At 46.6% G+C, this 20,878-nt stretch overlaps 1 protein-coding gene across 1 annotated transcript in view; it reads left to right on the top strand.

The window, feature by feature from the left end:
- The window catches only part of CNOT4 (CCR4-NOT transcription complex subunit 4), a 135,055-nt gene that overhangs the window by 51,496 nt on the left and 62,681 nt on the right, over positions 1-20,878 (top strand). The window contains exons 6-9 of the mRNA XM_078783372.1: positions 674-799; positions 941-1,059; positions 4,462-4,653; positions 14,850-14,907. Coding sequence (XP_078639498.1) covers positions 674-799; positions 941-1,059; positions 4,462-4,653; positions 14,850-14,907 — 495 coding nt within the window. The remainder of the gene's footprint in view (positions 1-673; positions 800-940; positions 1,060-4,461; positions 4,654-14,849; positions 14,908-20,878) is intronic.

Genomic DNA, 20,878 nt, shown 5'->3' with positions numbered 1-20,878 from the left:
CATTAACGCATTAACGCTTGCATTGCATTAACGGTTCGGCACACGTGATAGCTCGCTGCTCTCTGATTGGTTGAAGCGTTTTTTGGACATAGCTCGGTAGGTACTTGTCCGATTAATTACAAACCTTGAAAAGGCACATCCTCGGGTCCCCAGCAATATACCTGGCAAGTTTCAAGTATATCGGACCCGTGGTTGTCGAGAAACAGCGGTCACAGACAAACACACAGACACACAGACACACAGACACACAGACACACAGACAGACACACAGAGATTGCTGGAATTATAGATAGATATATATATATATATATATATATATATATATATATACATACATACATACATACATACATACATACATACATACATACATACATACATACATACATACATACATACATACATACATCAATAATAACTTTGACTTCACTGTTCCAATACTTATGGAATACACTATATATACCATTAATAGCAGAACTTCCTCATCAAGCATATAATACGGGAACTTTATGTATATTCCCTCAAAGTGTTCCCCCTTTCTTTTCTTTAAAAAAAAAAAAAATCTTTAATGGTGGTGTGCTGGCATGAGCATTACGGCATGAGCATTACATTTGTGTCATTATTAAAATTGTCATTTTCCATCTCGTCATGATTCCTTCTGCTCATCTCACAGGCATCTCTGGGAACAACAAAGTACTGCAGCTTCTTTTTGAAAGGCACACAGTGTCCAAAAGGAGACTGTATGTATCTGCATGAGCTTGGTGATGAGGCAGCAAGCTTTACAAAGGAAGACATGCAGGTAGGTACCAGGCACTTTTGTTTGTTGAGAGGACCTTTTAGATGTTTTTTTTGTGTTTTGTTTAACTTTTAGAATTGCAAACATTATTGCATGCACCATTTAGTTATTTTGTGTATGATTTATTTCTGACATGCTTTTCAGGTGGGAAAACATCAAGAATATGAGCAAAAGCTTTTGCAGGAGTTGGTGAAAGGTGTAACCCCCTCGCCACATCCAGCCGCAGAGCGTTGTAACCGTACACGGCCACCTGTTCAGTCCAGGTGCTGTTTGACCTCACCTTTGCCTTAAATTGTTGTCTTTTATATAATGTTAGAAGATAAGACCCATCTCTTGACGGGAATACCAATGTTATAGAGATAGATTTACGTATAGTATACTTTAAAAGGCGTGTATAATCAGAAATACTGTTTGATAGGGCGATATATTACTGTTATATGAATAAAATGGAAATGTTGAAAGAAAAGGCATTGAATAAGCAAGCGTTTTCTTAATCTATCTGATATGAGAAACGGGATTGAATGAGACTCACCATTATAATAAATGATGAAGAAGATTGAGGAATAGTTTTTGTTTTAATCTGTAAATTGAAAGGGCCACAGACACAGAAAATCATGTTTGGTTTACTTAATAGATATTGCTTCACTTAACACTTCATCGTCCTTTTTTTTGAATAAATATCACTCGATTGGCCCCCGCCACCCAAAAAACGGCGATTTGATTGCTCATGTGACTGGCTACGTCATCGAGGGAATTTTTGTTGCTGCTGGTAGTTTTTAATAATGATTTTGACTATCAGAAGATTCTTGGTCAGGCAGTTATCATTGCGTGCTGAGAAACTTTTCCCTCGATTACATCACACAGGTGACATCATGAATGAACATCACGATTTTAGGGGCGGGACTCCACTACCAGCTAAAATTTACCAGCAGCAACAAAAATTCCCTCGATGACGTAGCCAGTCACATGAGCAATCAAATCGCCGTTTTTTGGGTGGCGGGGGCCAATCGAGTGATATTTATTCAAAAAAAAGGACGATGAAGTGTTAAGTGAAGCAATATCTATTAATTAAACCAAACATGATTTTCTGTGTCTGTGGCCCTTGAAACCAGCCCCTCCATCATCTTGCTCAACTATATAATACTGTTTGTCTATCTGATTGATAAAAAGGTGGTGATCGGAATTGATGGCGAGCATACGTGCGGCATATAAAACCCCTATTTGTTGATGAATGCACGATAGCACGCATACAGACACACCGAGACCAAGCTCCATTTATATTATAGATTTGTAATTTCCTGCCTCACCACAGCTGTGTTTTGTTAGATTTGGATGAGATAGAATGATGCCCTCTGGTCACTTTTTTTCTCTGTTAAATAACTGGCCTAAACATTCAGAGTGTGTTATGTGGTTTGCTCATCACCTCTGAATCTACTTCTTTTTTTTTTTAATTCTCTAGTTGGAGGAGGAGGGTAGGCAGGGAGGAGAGGGGTGGTGGAGTTGTCCAGTGGGTTGGATGTTTAAAAAATATTGTTGCAGGGTTCACGAGGGGGTTGCTCGGTCCCACCACTCGACCTCCGATCCTGAAGCCAACGAGTCGTGGATAACTTTGTGACCCACTGGGTTTCTAAGCAACCGTGGACACACCGGTTGAAGCAGCTAAACCGAGCAGTGTCCTTGTGCCCAACTATCATGTTGTCTTGCTATTGGTTGGTTTAGCTATCCCAACTGGGGAATCGCGGTCTTGACTCCACATCCTGTGTACTTATCACGTATGGCCGAGCGAAACTGGGTGGGAGTGGTCTAGGTAATGGTGTACAGCATCTCTTATATTTATTATTGAGACTACATGCTAATGAAATGAAGGAAAAGACAACTGGACAGGTTCGAAACAGTTTACCAAGTAAAGCACTTATTTACAAGCACATAAGTATTCACTGGCAGACAAAGACGCAAGGAAGCATTTTACCCGCAGCACGTAAAAAATATCCCCTTGCGCAATATTACTTGCGCTAGAACACAAGACTGGTGTGCTACAATCATCTGGGAAAAGTAGAGAGGAAGAAACAAGAAGAAAGAAAAAGTTTGGCGCTTTGGGTTGGTCCCTCACTCATCGTATGCAGACGGGCAGGCCTGCGTCTGTCCAAAGTGGAGGGAAAAGAAAGAAGGGAATGCACTGGTGTGTGTATGTACGGGGTGGCATGTCGTGTGTATGTGTCGTTGGGGCCGTTGAGGCCAAGGATCATGTACTACTGTCTGCCCTCGGAGCCCTTTGGTCAGCGCAACTGGTATCTCAACTGGCACTGACAATCACTCGTGCAGGCAGTAATTTGTGCAGGAAGCAACTCCAACAGGCAGTAACTCATTCCGTCCCGAGCCTCGCCAAGTCAGACAGCTTGTACAGGCAATAAGGAAGGCAGGCAGTTTCCGGTTGGTCCTTGGTGCATCGGACAGCTTTCTCTTGGTGGACACCACACTGGCTTATATCGTACTTTGAGCGAGGCATAACAAAGGATGGTAGAGTTACTCGCTCGTACCATTTCTTCATTGGCCCGCAGGTACGTCGTTTACTGGGCAGCCCCGCCCGCTCGCTGCACTGCGTTGCAGCTATTGGTTACGCAGCGTGTTTCTGCCATGTGGTTTGCACGTGGCTGTTCAGCTGTTCCCTCACTAGCAGGGCAGAACTGGCTTTGATTGTGGTGTCATGTGTGTGGTTTGTGCTGAGGGGAGGTGCAAGGGGATGAAGGATGGGAAAAAAACCACCGTTTAGAGGCCATTTTTCCCCGCAAAGCGGGGGTTGGCCTTTTCGGGGACCATGGTTGTTGTTGTTTTTTGGTCCCCTTTTTGAAGCAATGTTTTACGGCCGGATGCCCTTTCTGCCGCCAACCCTGTTTGTCGCCTTTTTACGATAACCAGGGAATTACCAGTGTACTGGTGCTCAAATTAAAATGCCAGTATGGGAAGGAGCATTTAAATGGAATAAGGATGTAAGTGATGGAAATGGGTAAAACAAAGAGGTGCTTTTAAGCCAGTATGGGGTTTGAGATGCAATGGGTGAAGGTTTTTTTGTTGTTGTTTTTTTCTGGGGTGGGGCGGGGGCTTTTTAATTTTAATTCTGGGCCGATCGCCAATTTCAGGGAATTGAGGTTCATGAGCGAACGGGTGAGGAACTGGGATGGATGGAAAGATGGATTGAAAGTGGGATTGATGCATGGAAATTGGGAAATCACAGAGGAAAAGAGCCTGCTAAACCCACACAACACATCTTTCCTGTCCCCTGTTATGAAGGGATGGGACCTAATTAAGCACACTTACTTATGGCATGTGTAACCAAGAGCTTCTTATGTGTTGGATGCAACTCCCCGGGATCTTTTTTCCATAACCACAACAATATTTTGTGGATATTTTATTTTATTTATTTATATTTTATTATTTTCCACTTTCGTTTTTTGTGTTTTTCTCATTTATTTAAAATCATTGTACATCTTGAGTCCTGAAAGGCATCTTGAATGTATTTGCTATCTTTTCAAGCTGATGTTGAAACCATATTCCACCCCTCCCACCTCCCCATCCCTTCTAAACTTAAACCCAAACACCTTCATTTTCTTTTATTTCCATTTCTGCATATAGCACAACCTTTTGTTTTACTTCCTTGTTCTTTCCAGGCAAAATAATTGTGTGAGTGATGGAAACACTTCTGGTTCTGGTTCCTTGGCCTATGGTGAGAAAAACGGTTTGGGGAGCATTGTCGTAATGCAAGCAAATGGAGTTGTGCATGGAGATTTCCCCAGGGAAGCTCTGACTAACGGAGAATCTCGGCCCAGCCAGAGTCCAGAGTTGCCCTCGTCTGAGCTCAGGTCAGGTTTGACTGCCGCTCTTGGTATGGCTGCAATCTTTCCACATTCTAATGGCATGTCAGTTGTGCTGACTTGAGATTAGGTGGTGGGTGATGTTTTTACGGCATAGCCCAAAGGGCAAAGCCGTCTAGAACGGTGTTTGTCCGTCCGTCCGTATGTATGTATGTACGTCCCCTCAAACGTATACCAATCAGAGCTGAATATTTGGTCACATGACAGAGTGATGTGATTACATCTCTCATTACGGCGGCACGGCAGCTGACTCTCCGCACACTACCATTTTTATATATATGCCGTTCATGCCGAACATATCGTTGAACCTGTCATATAATCACCATCGCTATGCTCTACCTTTACATTTTTCATTCAGTGCGAAACACAAACAAACCGATTGTTAAAATGACGATGAAATATAGAAAACATCGGCATTACAGCTCTTCCAACAATACGGTGCGGTACATATAGACCTTGGGCGTGTTATGCCTCATCTTCGGACCGCTTCGGACAAATTAAGCCCAGGTTTCTTAATTCAGTAGTGTATTGTTTCAGGAGTATCGTTTTTGTTATAATAATAATATCGTAAATATAACTTTAATCCCAATGACGTGAATGGAAAGTTAATCGATTGAAGCGGTGTATGGTTCATTAATCGGTGATAAGCGATGTTCGACACTAATATTAATAACGCGGGAGTAAGGAATTCGCCTCGGTTTTTTGATAGTAATATCATTTTCTAAATAATAACGTAACGTTAATATTATAGTAAATCTAATCATAACACTAATCCCTTCGTAGTGGCTACAAACTTAATGCAAGTTAAAATGTCATTTTCTACATATTAAAGTAGCGGCAGTTTTGTGTCCTTTACATCATTACGTTTATGAAATCATTACGACGGCCGACTCCACCGACCGACATTTTGATTTACTCGTTCACCCGCTCACTACGGGAGTGGCAGGAAGGGTCATTCCTCGTTGGGGTATATAGATTACAGTTGGTCTATGGTCGGATCTCAAGAACATTGGGTATGTGTTCATTTACCAAGTTTCTTGTGGAGAGATCGCCAAGTGGTTTAAGCATTCGAGCAAGCACTCCATTCAAAACCGTTAAGGAACGGCTGGCTTGGCAAGTGCTAGCTAGCTGCTTGGTAAATGAGCACACCCCCAACCCTTGTGGGGTATATAGATGACAGTAGATCTTCGCTCAGTTTTGAAAGTAAAACTTACCTCATGGATGTTGGGATTCCTCCAAATTTCTTTGTTTAATGTTATACACAGCGTTAGCGACTGTTTGAAAAGCTAATCATGTGTGTTTGTGGTTTATAATATTTTACAAGCCGCTTCACCAGTGTTAGACTTTTTGGTCTTGTTTCTATGATATTGATTTTTTTAAACCTGCTACTGACTTGTGCTTTAAACTCTGATTGAATTTCTCATTAATCTGACATTAATCTGTGATTAATTCGATTAGCTTTCGCTTTAGAGTAGCGAAGGCATTTCATTTAAAAACTATGGTCCGTCGTGAAAGCAATACATTCTACTTTGTAATTTATCACTGTTATTATAAAACGGTATCTTGTAGAAATGAGACTGGTATGCTTTCAAATGATGAATCCATATGGAACTAGAATGTCACTCAGTAGAGAGCATACCTCCGCCTGGTTGGCCATATCACTCAATGGTGAATAATCACTTAAAAAATTCTACTAGCTGGATCCGGATCTGGATCTACACCAAAAATTGAATTGATTCTTCCTTGTCACACACACAACCTGTCCAACAAGGTTTCGTCCAAATCCATCCATAACTTTTTGAGATATCCTACTATCTATACTTTTTGGCCCTATCTCCCAATGGTGAAGAATGTAGTGAAATCGTATTCGTACTGAACCCGGGGTGATGCTCGCTGCTCGTTGACACCGCTAGGGGCGTGACTATAAGACCCGCTGCTGCGGACGGTGCTCCGAGACTTCTCCTGTGACACGTTACATCTGGTAGACTCGCTAACGCTAACGGTACGCCAGCATAGAATATTCAGCTTGCTTGCATTGAATGTTATGAATGGTCCCATGTGATGCCACATCGTATACTTATTGCATTTCCTGCATTACAGGATGATGTCATGATCTAAATGGAATTAAACCACAAGTTGGACTAAAGTTGTGTGGACCTGATTGGTTTTCCACAACACTTAATTCCATTTATATCTACCGACATGGCTGGCAACAAGACGCTGGCGGTTGCCGTATTCTGCGCCGACCCGCAAGCCCCGGATGGTGGCTTGCAACTGAAGCACTGGCTCAGAACATTGGAGAATCATTTCGAGGAGCCTGAGACCGCGCCGACGGCTGCCGCGAAGCTAGCAACGCTTCATTCAAAAATCGACTACAAGGTGTACAATTCCATCGCTCAATTCGCGACGTATGACCTCTCGATCGCGGAGCTCAAACGGCTGTACATAAAGGAAAAAAGCCCGGTGTATGCACGATATTTGCTGCTAACGCGACGTCAGCAACCCAACGAGGCGATGGACCACTACGCCCAGGAGCTCCGGCAGCTCTTGCTGGACAGCATCAAGGAGCCACGGACTCCCACGCAGTCTCAGGATGATCTTCTTTTAGATGCCTTTATTGCAGGGGTCTCCTCCCAGGAACTAAGGCTCAAGCTCCTAGAGAAGACCGACCTGACCTTCGCTACGGCACTCGAGCAAGGGAAAGTATACACCGAAGCGCGGATGCAATCGAACACCTATGATCGCATGCGCCTCTTGGCGGGCACTACACTACCCGCCCGGCCGGAGAGTGCTACCGCCGAGGACGTGGACCTGCTCGCGGAACTCCGGGATGCTCCGGAGGAAGACCCAGTCCTGACGGCTGCCGCTACGGCCAGACCCAAGGCCTTACGCGGGGCCGCATGCTTTTTCTGTGGGGGGGCCACGTCATGCCCGGCCCGTGTGTCCGGCACGAGACGCTATATGCCATTTGTGCTCGCAAAAGGGACATTACGCGAAAGTGTGCAGGAAAACGGCACGCGGCTCGCGGCTCATTGAATCGTGCGGTCGCGCGGTCGTGGCGACCTTGAATGGGCTCATTGCGGAGCCTGCGAGCCGAGCCCGAAACCCGGCGCCTTACCCGTCTTCGAAGGGGAGGGCCCCTCTCTGCGGGCCCCTGGGCGCTCAGACGTCCTTGGTGGGCGTCACCGGACAGCCACCACAGTCTCATCCTCAATCGGGCACGAAGTACGTGTCCTTGACCAAACTCCGGGCCACGCAAGGGGCTTTGAAGCCTCGCCAAGCCCCAGCGGAACGTTCTCCTCGTGTCGTCCATGAGCTAACGGTGGCCCTCACCCCGGAAAAGGCGATTTCGAATACTACGGAGGCCTTTTCCTGCCAAAAGTGTCAAAAGGCGTTTTCAAATACTAAGGAGGTCTTTTCCCGTCAGAATTGTCAGATTTTGAATCGCGAAACACCGGAATGCTTGGGAAAGCCCTCTGATGGCATTAATGGATTCCCCATGGACAACGCATACTCCGGCCACGACCGCAAAACTGCTGCTGGCATAGGATCCACCCGCGAGGCTTGTCCGACCCATTCGGGGGGTTCAGTCCCACTCCCAGCAGCCTCGTCTGGCCTGGCTCGAGCCCTTATTCCCCTCATGGTCGAAGGCCATTGTGTTCGGGCCTTGGTGGATACAGGGTCTACGGATAGTTTTATCGACCAGCGACTTGTGCTCAGGCATGGATGGCGGATCTGGAGGTCTACGAGACGGATCTTCATGGCTTCCCAGGGGCTTCGACTCAGCACGAAGGGGGAATGCCGATTGAAACTCGTGCTAAAGGGACGGGTTTTTCCTGATGTACACCTTATGGTTTTACCCGCTTTATGTGCTGATATTCTGTTAGGACACGATTTTCTTAAGCTGTATGGACGTCTGGTAATGGAGTTTGGTGGGGCTGACACGCTTGTTGTGGGGGCGGACGACGCGCTTGCGGTGTGCGCCCTAGCGAAAATGGACATCCAGCCGCTTTCGCTGTTCCCCAATCTAACCTCCGACTGCACCCCTGTCGCGGTGAAATCACGGCGCTACTCTCGCGCAGACATGCAATTCATTGCGGACGAAATGGCTCAGCTCTTGAAAGACGGCATCATAGAACCTAGCAGGTCGCCGTGGCGCGCCCAGGTCTTGGTGGTGCGCAGCGAGGCCCACCGCAGACGCATGGTAATCGACTATTCCCAAACGATTAACCGCTTTACACAGCTGGATGCCTACCCCCTTCCGGGGATGGACGCGCTGGTGCAACAGGTGTCCCAGTATTCGGTCTATAGCACTCTCGATCTCAGTAGTGCGTACCACCATATCCCTATCTCTCGGGCGGATCGTATCTATACCGCTTTTGAGTCGGGGCAGCGGTTGTACCAATTTACGCGATTGCCTTTTGGGGTAACGAACGGGGTCGCTTGTTTCCAGAGGGCCATGGATGACCTCATTGCGCGGGAGCACTTGACCGATGTTTTCGTCTACCTCGATAATCTTACGGTTTGTGGATATGATCAAGGGCACCATGATGCTAATCTGAAGCGCTTCCTTGAGGTCGCGCAGAGGTATCACTTAACTATGAACGAGGATAAGTGCCAATACTCCCTACGCACGATAGATCTTCTGGGGTACACCGTGACCCATGGCTCTGTCGCTCCGGATAAGGAGCGTCTGCGACCTTTGCTCGACATGGCCCCTCCCTGTGATCGGGCGTCCCTGAAGCGCGCCCTCGGGCTATTCGCCCATTACTCCAAATGGGTGCAAAATTTCTCCGCGAAATTTCGCCCCCTCGTGGCCTGCGACACCTTCCCACTGAGTCCGGCCGCATTGGCGGCCTTTGAAGGCCTTAAGGCCGACATCGCCCGAGCCGCCGTGGCGACAATCGACGAGAGCGGCTCTTTCGTCCTCGAAAGTGACGCCTCGGATCAGGCCATCGCGGCGACCCTCTCCCAAGGGGGGCGTCCCGTGGCTTTCTTTTCACGGACTCTTACCACCGCTGAGCGGAGACACTCGTCCGTCGAAAAGGAAGCGTATGCGATCGTCGAGTCTATTCGGCGATGGCGCCCGTACTTACTCGGGCGGTGCTTCCAAATCATCACGGACCAGCAAAGCGTTGCGTTCATGTACGACACCTTACACGCCCAGCGCATTAAGAATGAGAAAATCACTCGCTGGCGTATCGAACTCGCCGACTTCTGTTACACCATCAAATATCGCCCGGGGAAGGATAACCGGGCCGCCGATGCCTTATCACGACCGGCTACATGCGCGGGTATCACCTCTTTGGAGGGCCTACGTGTGCTGCATGCCACTGCGGGCCATCCCGGCGTAACGCGTTTCGCTCATTTTGTGCGGCGTGGCAATCTCCCATACTCGATTGACGATATCCGCCGTATCTGTCGCGACTGCGCTATCTGCGCGGAAATCAAACCGCGTTTCTATAACCCTCCCATGGGGACTCTGGTTAAGGCTACGCGACCGTGGGAACGCTTGGCGATGGATTACAAGGGCCCATTGCCGGTGTTGAGCGGCTCTCGCTATCTGCTCACTATCGTCGATGAGTACTCGCGATTCCCCTTTGCTTATACGTGCGCGGACATGACTGCTGCCACGGTGATGCGATGCTTACAGAACTTGTTCTCAATGTTCGCGTACCCGGCCTATGTCCATACCGACCGGGGTGCGGTCTTCTTGTCTCAGGAGGTACGCGCCTATCTGCTCCAAAATAACATTGCTTCTAGTTACACCACGCCGTACAGACCCCAGGCTAATGGGCAGATCGAACGCTTCAACGGGATTATCTGGAGGGCCGTCATGCTCAACCTCCGGACCCTCGGCCGGGGCCTCGATAAATCGGATTGGTCGCTACCTGCGGCGTTGAACTCGATCAGGGCTCTCCTGTGTACGGCAACCAACCAAACTCCCCACGAGCGACTTTTCCACCACCCCAGGAGCACGGGGTGTATACGGTCTTTGCCCAGTTGGCTCGCTGGGCCCGGGCCGGCCTACCTTAAACGGGCGGTTCGCGTGAGCAAGTACGACCCCCTAGTGGACAAAGTGCAGATTCTCCAGGCTAATCCTGAGCATGCTCGTGTGATGACGGCTGATGGCCGTGAGACTACTGTCTCCGTCCGTCACCTTGCCCCTTGCGGGGTCGCCGACCTGAGTAGGGAATCGGACGGACCGACCGAACCCATCTATGAGACTATGGCCTCTCCCGACGCTCCCATCGCCGAAAGTCTACCGACTCTCCCCTCGCCGGGTCTACCTGGGCCCGACGACTTGGAGTTACCCCCTTCGTCACCCGACCCTGATGGCGCCTCCGACGCCGGGGACACAGGGATACGTGATGCCGTACCCGGGGAATTTCGGACGCGTGCTGGCAGAGAAATTCGCCGCCCGGCCCGATACGGTTGGGTCGACTGATGTTCCGCACCCTGTTCGTGCTGACGCTCGCTCGCTTCTAGCCGCACCGCCGTATAATTCTGACGGGGGGGGAGAATGTAGTGAAATCGTATTCGTACTGAACCCGGGGTGATGCTCGCTGCTCGTTGACACCGCTAGGGGCGTGACTATAAGACCCGCTGCTGCGGACGGTGCTCCGAGACTTCTCCTGTGACACGTTACATCTGGTAGACTCGCTAACGGTACGCCAGCATAGAATATTCAGCTTGCTTGCATTGAATGTTATGAATGGTCCCATGTGATGCCACATCGTATACTTATTGCATTTCCTGCATTACAGGATGATGTCATGATCTAAATGGAATTAAACCACAAGTTGGACTAAAGTTGTGTGGACCTGATTGGTTTTCCACAACAAAGAATCACTTAAAAAATTAAATAATTCTCATATCTGGATCCATATTCAGATACAGTGATCCCTCGTTTATCGCGGGGGTTACGTTCCAGAACCCCCCGCGATAGACGAAAATCCGCGAAGTAGCGACCATATTTTTATTTTATTATTTATATATATTTTAAAGCTTTATGACCCTCCCCACGCTCTTATTAACCTTTCCCACACTCTTATTAACCTTTCCCATACTCTTATAAACATTTCCTATACTCTTAAACACTTTTTACACTCTTAAACATACGTAATTTTAACAACTTATAAAATTCTAATGGGTACTCACCATTGAAGATACTGTAGCGACCCATGGATCCCCCAAGCAAGATCAGCATCAGAATCTCCTTGCTCCAGCCGGTGACGTCACCGGCGGGGATCCCCGGCGCCAGAGTGGCTGGTCACGTGACCGCCAAAGCGTGCCGCGCGTGCGGGTATAATCAGCTACACCTGTTGATCACGTGACCACCGAAGCACGCCACGCTTGAGAGGCGTGGCTTTCGGTTTCGGTTTCTGGTTGTGCTTTATAATGCAGCCCGATAAACAGGCTTTTCAGTGTTCCCGAGTTGGTTTTGAGAATAAATATCTTCTCGGACGAGTTTGTGTCTTGCCCGTCATTTCGTCCGTATCAAGCAAGAGCCCCGGCTCTTCAATACTACAACTTGCGTGATGAAGATGATGATGAATTAGCTGTGCAGTACTGATGACGATGAAGGTGATGACGATGATGAATGGCAAAAGCTGGCCTCCAAAGCCAGTCGCCGACTGGGCATCCTCCGTCGTGTGAAGTCCTTCCTAGGCACACCTGAGCTCCTCACCACATACAAGGCTTTCATCCGCAGCTCAATGGAATACTGTTCTCCCCTATGGGCTGGTGCTCCTGCCTCACACCTGGCTCGGCTTCACGCTGTTGAATCCAAAGCTTTCAGAATCATTGGAATCTCCCGCGATGAAGCTATCTCTGAGGGCCTTTCACTCACTCACCGCAGGCAGGTAGGTGGTCTTTCTGTCTTCTACCGACTCCTCTCCAGCCTTGCTCCCCCAGCTCTCTCTGTGCTCTGTCCCCCAAATATTCCTACAGGTCGCACAAGATCTGCCAGCCACCCTCTGATGGTTAAACTGCCGAGCTCTCTGCTCACCTTCACTCTTTCATTCCTCTTTTCTCCCGCCTCTGGAACAAACTCCCACACTCACTTCAATCACACTCCTCCCTCCAGGTCTTCAAAACAGCTGTTCACCACCATCTCTTATCTTCCCCCATCCAAAACCTTGATCTTTTCTACCCCCACTAATTCACCCCAGATCCACCTTGTTTGAAATTCCAACTTCTTTCCTGGAAGTCTTGGCAGTGTCCATATGTTTTATACCTCTTTTATACCTCTATACAGCACCTCCAAACAAATACACATTGCACTCTATAAATGTTATTCGTGCAGAACGACTTGTTGCTGTCCACTTATCGCATACACCACCAGAGGAGAAATACAGACTTTGTGTGTATGATGAGGTTTTGTATCATAATTCAGAGACTATTGGACTGTGCAGACGAGAGATTGCATAATCGTAATCCAGCGAATGCATCGATATGTGAACAGGGAAAGAAACCTTATTTGTATGGACAACTTCAATCACAATTGTATGAGGATTCTTTTTAAAATTAATATAATATTGACAGAAGGTTTATGCAGAAGATTATACATAATTAAATCACGTGTAACAGATATAAGTAGATATCAGTGTTCTTTAATGTTTAACGTTCAAGGACTCTTGCGAAGAACACATCCTTAAGGATGTCATAATCCCTCTAGAATTAGCATATTTAATATGACTTGTACACTTGTACTGTTTTTTTTTCAAATTTGGAGCCATGGATGTGCAGTACATATTCAAGTTAAAATTGTTTAATCGTGTTGCAGTAGCTAAAAGCCCTCCAAATTCTGATCAACTTTGGGAAGCTGTCAAACATGAATGGGACAATATTGACATTTCTCGGTGCAAGAAGCTTTGTGAAAGTTTGATCAATAAACTGGATTATTTAAAGGAAGCTAAGGGACAAGCTATTGCATACTGATTTGTACAGTTATTTACTGCATGTTCTGGTGTTTTGGTGGGTTTTTTTTAATGTATGGTAAAAGAGTTGTGACTAAAAAATGTTTTAAAAAATTGATCTGGCTCTTGTTTTTGGTTAATTCTTTCCCCGGAGTGTAATAGCTGATCCTTTTGTGAACGGCACTACACCCAAATTATTTACATGGAGAATATTGGGGTCCTTTCCCAAACCTGAACCCTCTGGACTACGAATTTTCTTTTTACTGTCTAAAACATTCCCCTGCACCCTGCGAGTGCAACCACCAGCGATTCAGGCACTGTGCATAAAAAAACAAAAAAACAATTGCACAAACAAATACGCATGCAAACAATATTTAGTATGATAATTCCCCCACTATGGTTTTAATGTCGATGGTTTTCGAGCAGAAAATAGGGGGTAAGGAGGGGGTATGTTATTACCCCATTCACCGCGCAGCATGAGCCCGCCGGTTTTTTTTGGTTGCTTCTGTTTCTCTTTAGTTATTTACCATTTGAGCTTCAGGGTGTCATACCTTTTTGTCATCAACATTCCAAAAAAAACCTTTATTATGAGAATATGGAGCTTCACTTCACTGCCTAAAAATGGGGGAATATTGTAATCATGTCTGTCTGTCATGATATCTCCTCATACCTAAATGGTTGTGCAAAAATTCACCAAACTTGGTAGTTATGATCACCACTTGGCAGGATGGTGCAAGAGCAGGATCAGGTTTGGCCCTGTCCTCTGGGGCCCTTGGGTGGGGTCAAATACCAAAAATGCAATTATGGGCACATTGTCAAACTGTTTTATTAAATGAAACTTTATATATGCATTCAGCATTGTGGGGGCTGCATGAAATATGTAATTTTTTGGCTTTGACCCCTGATTCATGCCTCAGGGGACTTAAGATCATGGGTGAAAACAGTTTGTTTTTTGTTTTTTTACTTTATTTGATATTGGATCATTCTTGGTGGAACTGTTTGCCATCTTTCAACTTTGCTTTAGGTGGGAAGCGTGGGGACTTGTGATGGTGTGCCATCGACTTCACCCTATTTTTGCTTTGTGCTTATGTTCCTCGTTTTTACTCCACGTATTTGTTTTTAATTTCTATCTCGATATTGGTTAAAACTCTGATGGGGAAACCATCCTTTTTGCCCCCCCAGTTTATTTTTTTTAAATGTGTGCATACTTTTCCATTGCACAATGTTGTTGTGCTTTTACAAATTTTTAATTGTTTTCTACAGACCTCCTGATGTGTGCATAAGACCAGCATGCAGTCACGGCACCAGAAATATGACACAGGTGAGTGCAACCTATCTGTTTCACTCGTGTATAGAATTGAGAAAGCTTTGCTTTCCTGAACTTTTTAATGCTCACTTCTGGATAGTGTGATGTGCAATCATTGTTTTGTCCAATTTTGCTCTCATGCTTTTGGGGAGCCTGTACAAATGGCTTGAAGGGTTAGGATGTAAACAACAGCCATGTAGTCAGTATGAATATATACTGTTTCTGAAATATACTGAAATATATACTGAAAGTAAATGTTTCACTGTCGTGCCAACCTGGCTGCCAACTCAACCTGTGGTTTCTGCTGTTTAGATTTTTTTTTTTTTTAACTTGCAAAACTTTAGCTTTGCACCCAACAGTCGACTTTCACCATCTTGATTCCATTCCAGCTATTTGAATAGGGTGTGATGTGTATTATACTTGCCAAGACATTCAAGAGCTATGCAACCGCTTCATGAATCTAATCAATATGACCCATTATTTTCTCATGGTTTAAAAGTAGTAGGTTATATTTGGCTATGTTGTGTTCCCTTTGTCCTCTCACAGGAGGGAATGATCATGGTAGGGAGTTTGGGGTTGACACCGTCGTTTGACCAGGTCTTTAGGGGCTGACCTCGTGAAGTTAGCTCAGAATGCTGCGAGCAGATTAGGCAAGTATTGCAATGCCAAACTTGAGGGCAGACCGTCCAGCAAGGACAGCATTGCCTTTTCCCAGTATAGAGAGAAGGTCTGGAGCCCACGGCCAGAGCAAGTGGCAGGACAGCACAGGCTCTTCTAAGCTGGATTTCTCTCTGACCGACCGCATTTGACCAATCACCGACTGCAGTGGATCGCTCGGCCCTGGACACAGTGAACCGATGGAGTGACCCAGATGTCCAACCAATCACTGACAGAGAGTGGTTTGAGGCTGGACTCCCCCTACCCTTCCCCTCAACTTTGATGGGCAGCTGTAGAGGAGGAGCCTTTTCCCTTTATGGGTTGGAGGGAGGTATGCTGCAACAACCCCCCTTCAGCTTCACTTTGTTCAACATGAGAGACGCGTGACAGAACCACCTTGACTTCCTTTATCTGATAATTTATCTAAACGCCGCCGTCTCCCAGCAGTGCAGGAACAAACAGACGACTTGTCGTTGTCCACATGTCATCAATACAGGCATATAAAGTGCAGAAAAACTACCTGAGCACAAATGAGTATGTGGGTGGGGGTCTGTATCTTCTAATAACTGAACTCCCTTCTCCCTCCCACCTCAACCCCATATTCACAACAATACATAATAAATAGATCCAATAATAAACCCGGAGCTCCTGTGTGCACAGTTCCAAACAATGCCTTTGCAAGGTATGATACAAACCCACACACAAAATAGAAACAAAAATGTCTCGTTCTGTGGCCTCAAGCCTTGCTTAAAAGTTAACACTCAGATTAAAGGGGCCATCTTGAATGTAAAACAAGAAAGCGCTAAAAGGTCTTATGTAATCTGTTATGTAATTGGGAAGAAAGAACAGAATGAAATCTGGGGCTGCGGGTGACTTCGAAGAGAATTCCAGCTTTGTTGGCTTTTTGGCGGCTGCTCTGAGTCTGGGCGGTCAGTTATTCGAACCTAGCCGAATCGTACCAAAGACTTGAAAATGATATTGTGCTGCTTCCTTGCTTGATGCTCGGCATTAAAGAGGATCGAGCACAGACAAACAACCATAGGTTGGTAATGATAACACAGGCTTTGATGGGCCAAATGGCCTACTCCTGCATCCACATTCCTCTGTAAGGGAACATCTTATATATATATATATATATATATATATATATATATATATATATATATATATATATATATATATATATATATATATATATATATATATATATATATATATATATATATGTATATATGTGCAAAGATTTGCGGTTGGGAGTAAATCCAAATGACTCCATGGTAAGATCTCCAACCTTTAATTGAACAAACAATGACAACGTTTCGATTAACAACATGTGACAAAGCCAAACGCCTCCGTTAATCTTCCTCAAGAGTGATAAAATCATCTCAACATCCCCTTATATGCAAAGTGGGCGGGGTATATGCAAAGTGGGGTGAGCAAAGCTGGACAGCCAATTAAACCGTATCACACCGTTCTCGTGAACTGAGAACGTTACTGACCAAATTCAAAAATCAACCGCATGTTAACGGCTCAAAATAATCCTGTAAGCAATGCTGGATTACAACTCGTGTTTAGAAAATCCGGAACAATCATTACATTTAATTAGAAGTTAAACTTGTAAATAATTAATATTTTTTGTAAAAAAAATTAATAATTTGCTTTCATATATTTACAGAGTAATTTAATTTACAATTTAATTTTGATTACCTTTGACATCTGTCCAGAGCACATTGTTCCAGAAGTGCTGGTATTTGCCTCGGTGTTCATTGGCAAACTTTAGTCTTGCCCTGATGTTCTTTCTGGACAGCAAAGGTTTCCTCCTTGCACACCTCCCATGTAGATCAAATTTGTGCAGCCTCTTTCTAATGGTAGACTCGTGCACTTTGACATCAACAGTGGCAAGAGCTACCTGTAGGTCCCGTGATGACATTCTAGGGTTCTTAGAGACTTCTTTCAGCATCTTGCGGTCTGCTCTCGGGCTGAACTTGCTGGGGCGGCCTGGCCTGAACAAGTTGGCAGTTGTTTGGAATCTTCTCCACTTGTAGATGATCTGCCGGACAGTCGAATGATTGATTTCAAATTGTTTGGAGATCTTTTTAAATCCCTTCCCAGACTCGTAGGCATATTTAACCTTCTTTCTGAAGGCCTCAGAGAGCTCTTTTGATCTCGGCATGGTGACACCACACACTTCAACAACAAAGAGCAAACCAAAAGAAATGTCTTTTTTTTTTTCTTTTCTTTTTTGTATACTGAATCGAGGCTCGTGAAAGAGCTAACATTTATTCCACAAACAAATCAACCAGACAAACAAAACATACAAAAAGAGGGAGCGGAAGACAAGATGGGGAGAGGAGGGGAAGCACACAAACACAACACCTGAGAGCAGGGAGAAGCGCGGGAGGGAGAGGGCCTGGGGGAGGAGGCGTGGGAAGGGGGGGGGGGGGCGGAGAGGTATAAAACACATATACACACAATATATATATCTTGTCACGTAACCGTGATTAACACCACAGTTACGGATGGCCGATTTGCGAGACTTTAACTCCCGAGGCGAAAACTCAATGGCGGATTCAAGCTCAACACAAAGTTAAGCGCGCGGAATGGCGCACGGCGAAGCTCCCCCCCCCCGCCGCCTTATCTATTACAATCAAACACCCAGGAAACTGCGTTCAGATATATATATAAAATAATACAAGGATTTATTATGGAAAAGTAAAGCCAGTGAAAAAGCCCGCCGGTAAATCTAATAAATCGAATAAGCCTAAATTGGGATCCCAGACACAACAGATATCAAACACGATACGAGGGAGGTGAATACGAAAATAATACGTCTCGTCGTTCAAAATGTACGCGGATGCGGCTTATCTTGTCTGTCTTTCGTCGTCTTTGTGGCGGCCGTCCAACACCGCTCCTTTCGGCCCGATCGCACACCACGAGGTCCCTCGCTCCAAGCACCACGCGTCAGACGCGTGGCCAGCAGCTCCACACGAGGTCGATCTCCACAAGGTCCGTGCACCAAAGGTCCAACGTAAGCTGCACAAAGCAAGCGAACTCCACTTGACTCTCTTTTGGGAGTGCTGGCAGCCAAGTGCCAACTGTTTGGTGCCAACTGCCAACGAACTGCGACGAACGAACCTCGAACTGCAACGAACTGCTCCGAACTGCGTGTGCTGCCGTGTCTTGCCGTGTGTCCTGTTCAACGAACTGCCTCAACTGCGTGTGCTGCCGTGTCTTGCCGTGTGTCACCGAACTCTCTCTCTGCGAACTGCCACTGTTCCACGAACTGCCGACTGCTCGAAATGGCGTCCGACCGTCGCATATATTGGTGGCCGATGACGTCACATTGGCGCACTCCTCAGCCAATCACAGCCTCCCAACTCGCCGGCTCGCCCCGGCCACGCCCTCTGCGGCCTGCTCCACTCTCGCTCACCGACCCCCGCGGTCCTTGTGTAACACGTGCCAGGCGAGGTTTGTAGGCCTTGGAGGTGTAAACGGTGGCGGTGTTTTTGGCCTGGTGGTGTCCATTTATTCCGAAGTCATTGTCAGGGAAAGGAATTATTTAATGTTGCGCTAAGGACCTAACTAATGTTTATGTGGTTTGCAGTGCCATAATGGACAAAGGTTTGACTACTAGGTGAGACTCACAGGGGCGTTACCTTTAACCCCTCACTATTTAACACTCGAATCTCCAGGTAGATCCACAATCATACATCTTACCCCGACAAACGCCTAAACATCAACAACTTATTACATGTAGAGTCCCTGTCACGACAGCCGAATACCTACCTATTCAGATCTACCTAGCTCTAGATGTTGCTCTACCAAATTCATAACACAGCCCCCCCCCTGGAACCGTAGCTCCTGCAAGGTTCACCGCAGGGCTACCATTCCAGCCTTAACACTTACTGTCACACACTTAATTAACCTATGAATAAATCAGGAAGGGCTGTGGGAAGTGAGTCGGACTACCTACCTACACTTCCTTAACATGCTGAACCCCTTAACCATCATGCAAGTATGTACATTGTCTTCGTTGTTCCTGTGGAGGGAGGAAACAAACAACACACAACACTAACTTAACCACAAAACTTAACCATCTTTCCAAAACTCAAAACTCTAACCTTTGTACATACCCCGGTGTACAGACCGCGTCCCCCGGTGGATGCCACAAGACACAACCTTACCTGCGGGGCCATCTCCAATGCATCCCCCTAAATTTCCACGGGCCCTGTCCAGATGTTACAGGTGAGTGACACGGCTCGGTGGATTTCGCCCACATTCATGCAACACAGACCCCTTAACCACTCATTCTCATTCCATAGGTCATCAAGGCATTTCAAAAATCAACAAAGCACTTATTTCAATACACCCCCTGCAGGACCATGGCATTGATGTCATTCACGTGTGTGTGTGCATTCCTCAACTAGGCAGCGGGGAGGTACCGCACAAAAAGATGGTGGGGGCGCATCAGGCTGTGGTGCCCGCAGTCCCAAAAACAAGTCAACCAACTTACAAGTTCATTGCCCCCCCCCCCCTTTACCTCTTGGCCCCGTGACAGCCCAACAGCCCCTTTTCGCCGTTACCTCGCCGGTGAGGGTCTCCACACACACCAGGCTCCTTTGCCTCCTGCTTCCGCGCAGCAACACGGGTCACCGGGGGACTTCCTCACCCCGCGGCGCCCAACCAGACCCTCCACCGACGAGCTCCAATTTCCAGTTACCACCGGCTGCCAGGGGTAATTGCCGCAGAGGGGGGCCCGCAGGCATCGCTCCTCAGAGCTTGCTCTGTACCTGCGGACACACACACCTTCCCCACCCACAAGACCCCAGAACACACTTCCTCCCCTGCTGCCATTCAATTCTCCACACAACTCAGCACAATTCAGTACAATTCTTGGTGTAAAAGGTGTTACAAGGCTTGCCATGGCCTGCCACATGTGAAATCCCCCAGTTCACATTTAAACCATCACACATTTCCAAAAGCACATTTCCAAAAGCACAAGTATCGCCCCTCATTATCTCCAATAATCATCACTCACTCTCCAGGTTCCACTCTCACGACCACATCAAAACACCTAACCACAATACAAAAACATACGCCACCCACAAGACACTGTGTGGCTCCCATTCCATCCCCTCACCGGCCATGTCATCACTCTCACCCGCCTCCCAACTCCAAATTACATGTCCCCAATTTCCCAAAGCAAATCCTGAAGCCTGGGACAGTCCTCCTCAAAACACTCACCTCAAGTGCAGGTAGTTGCAGGTTGGTCAGGTTCAAAGTGCAATCCACCCATACAATTCCCAAAATTTCACATTGGGCCTACCAA

Source organism: Myxine glutinosa, chromosome 8 (assembly GCF_964187855.1).
Source record: "Myxine glutinosa chromosome 8, kmMyxGlut1.1, whole genome shotgun sequence".
Taxonomy (NCBI): domain Eukaryota; kingdom Metazoa; phylum Chordata; class Myxini; order Myxiniformes; family Myxinidae; genus Myxine; species Myxine glutinosa.
The sequence above is the reverse complement of the archived record's forward strand: the minus strand, read 5'-3'. Positions and strand labels throughout refer to the sequence as shown.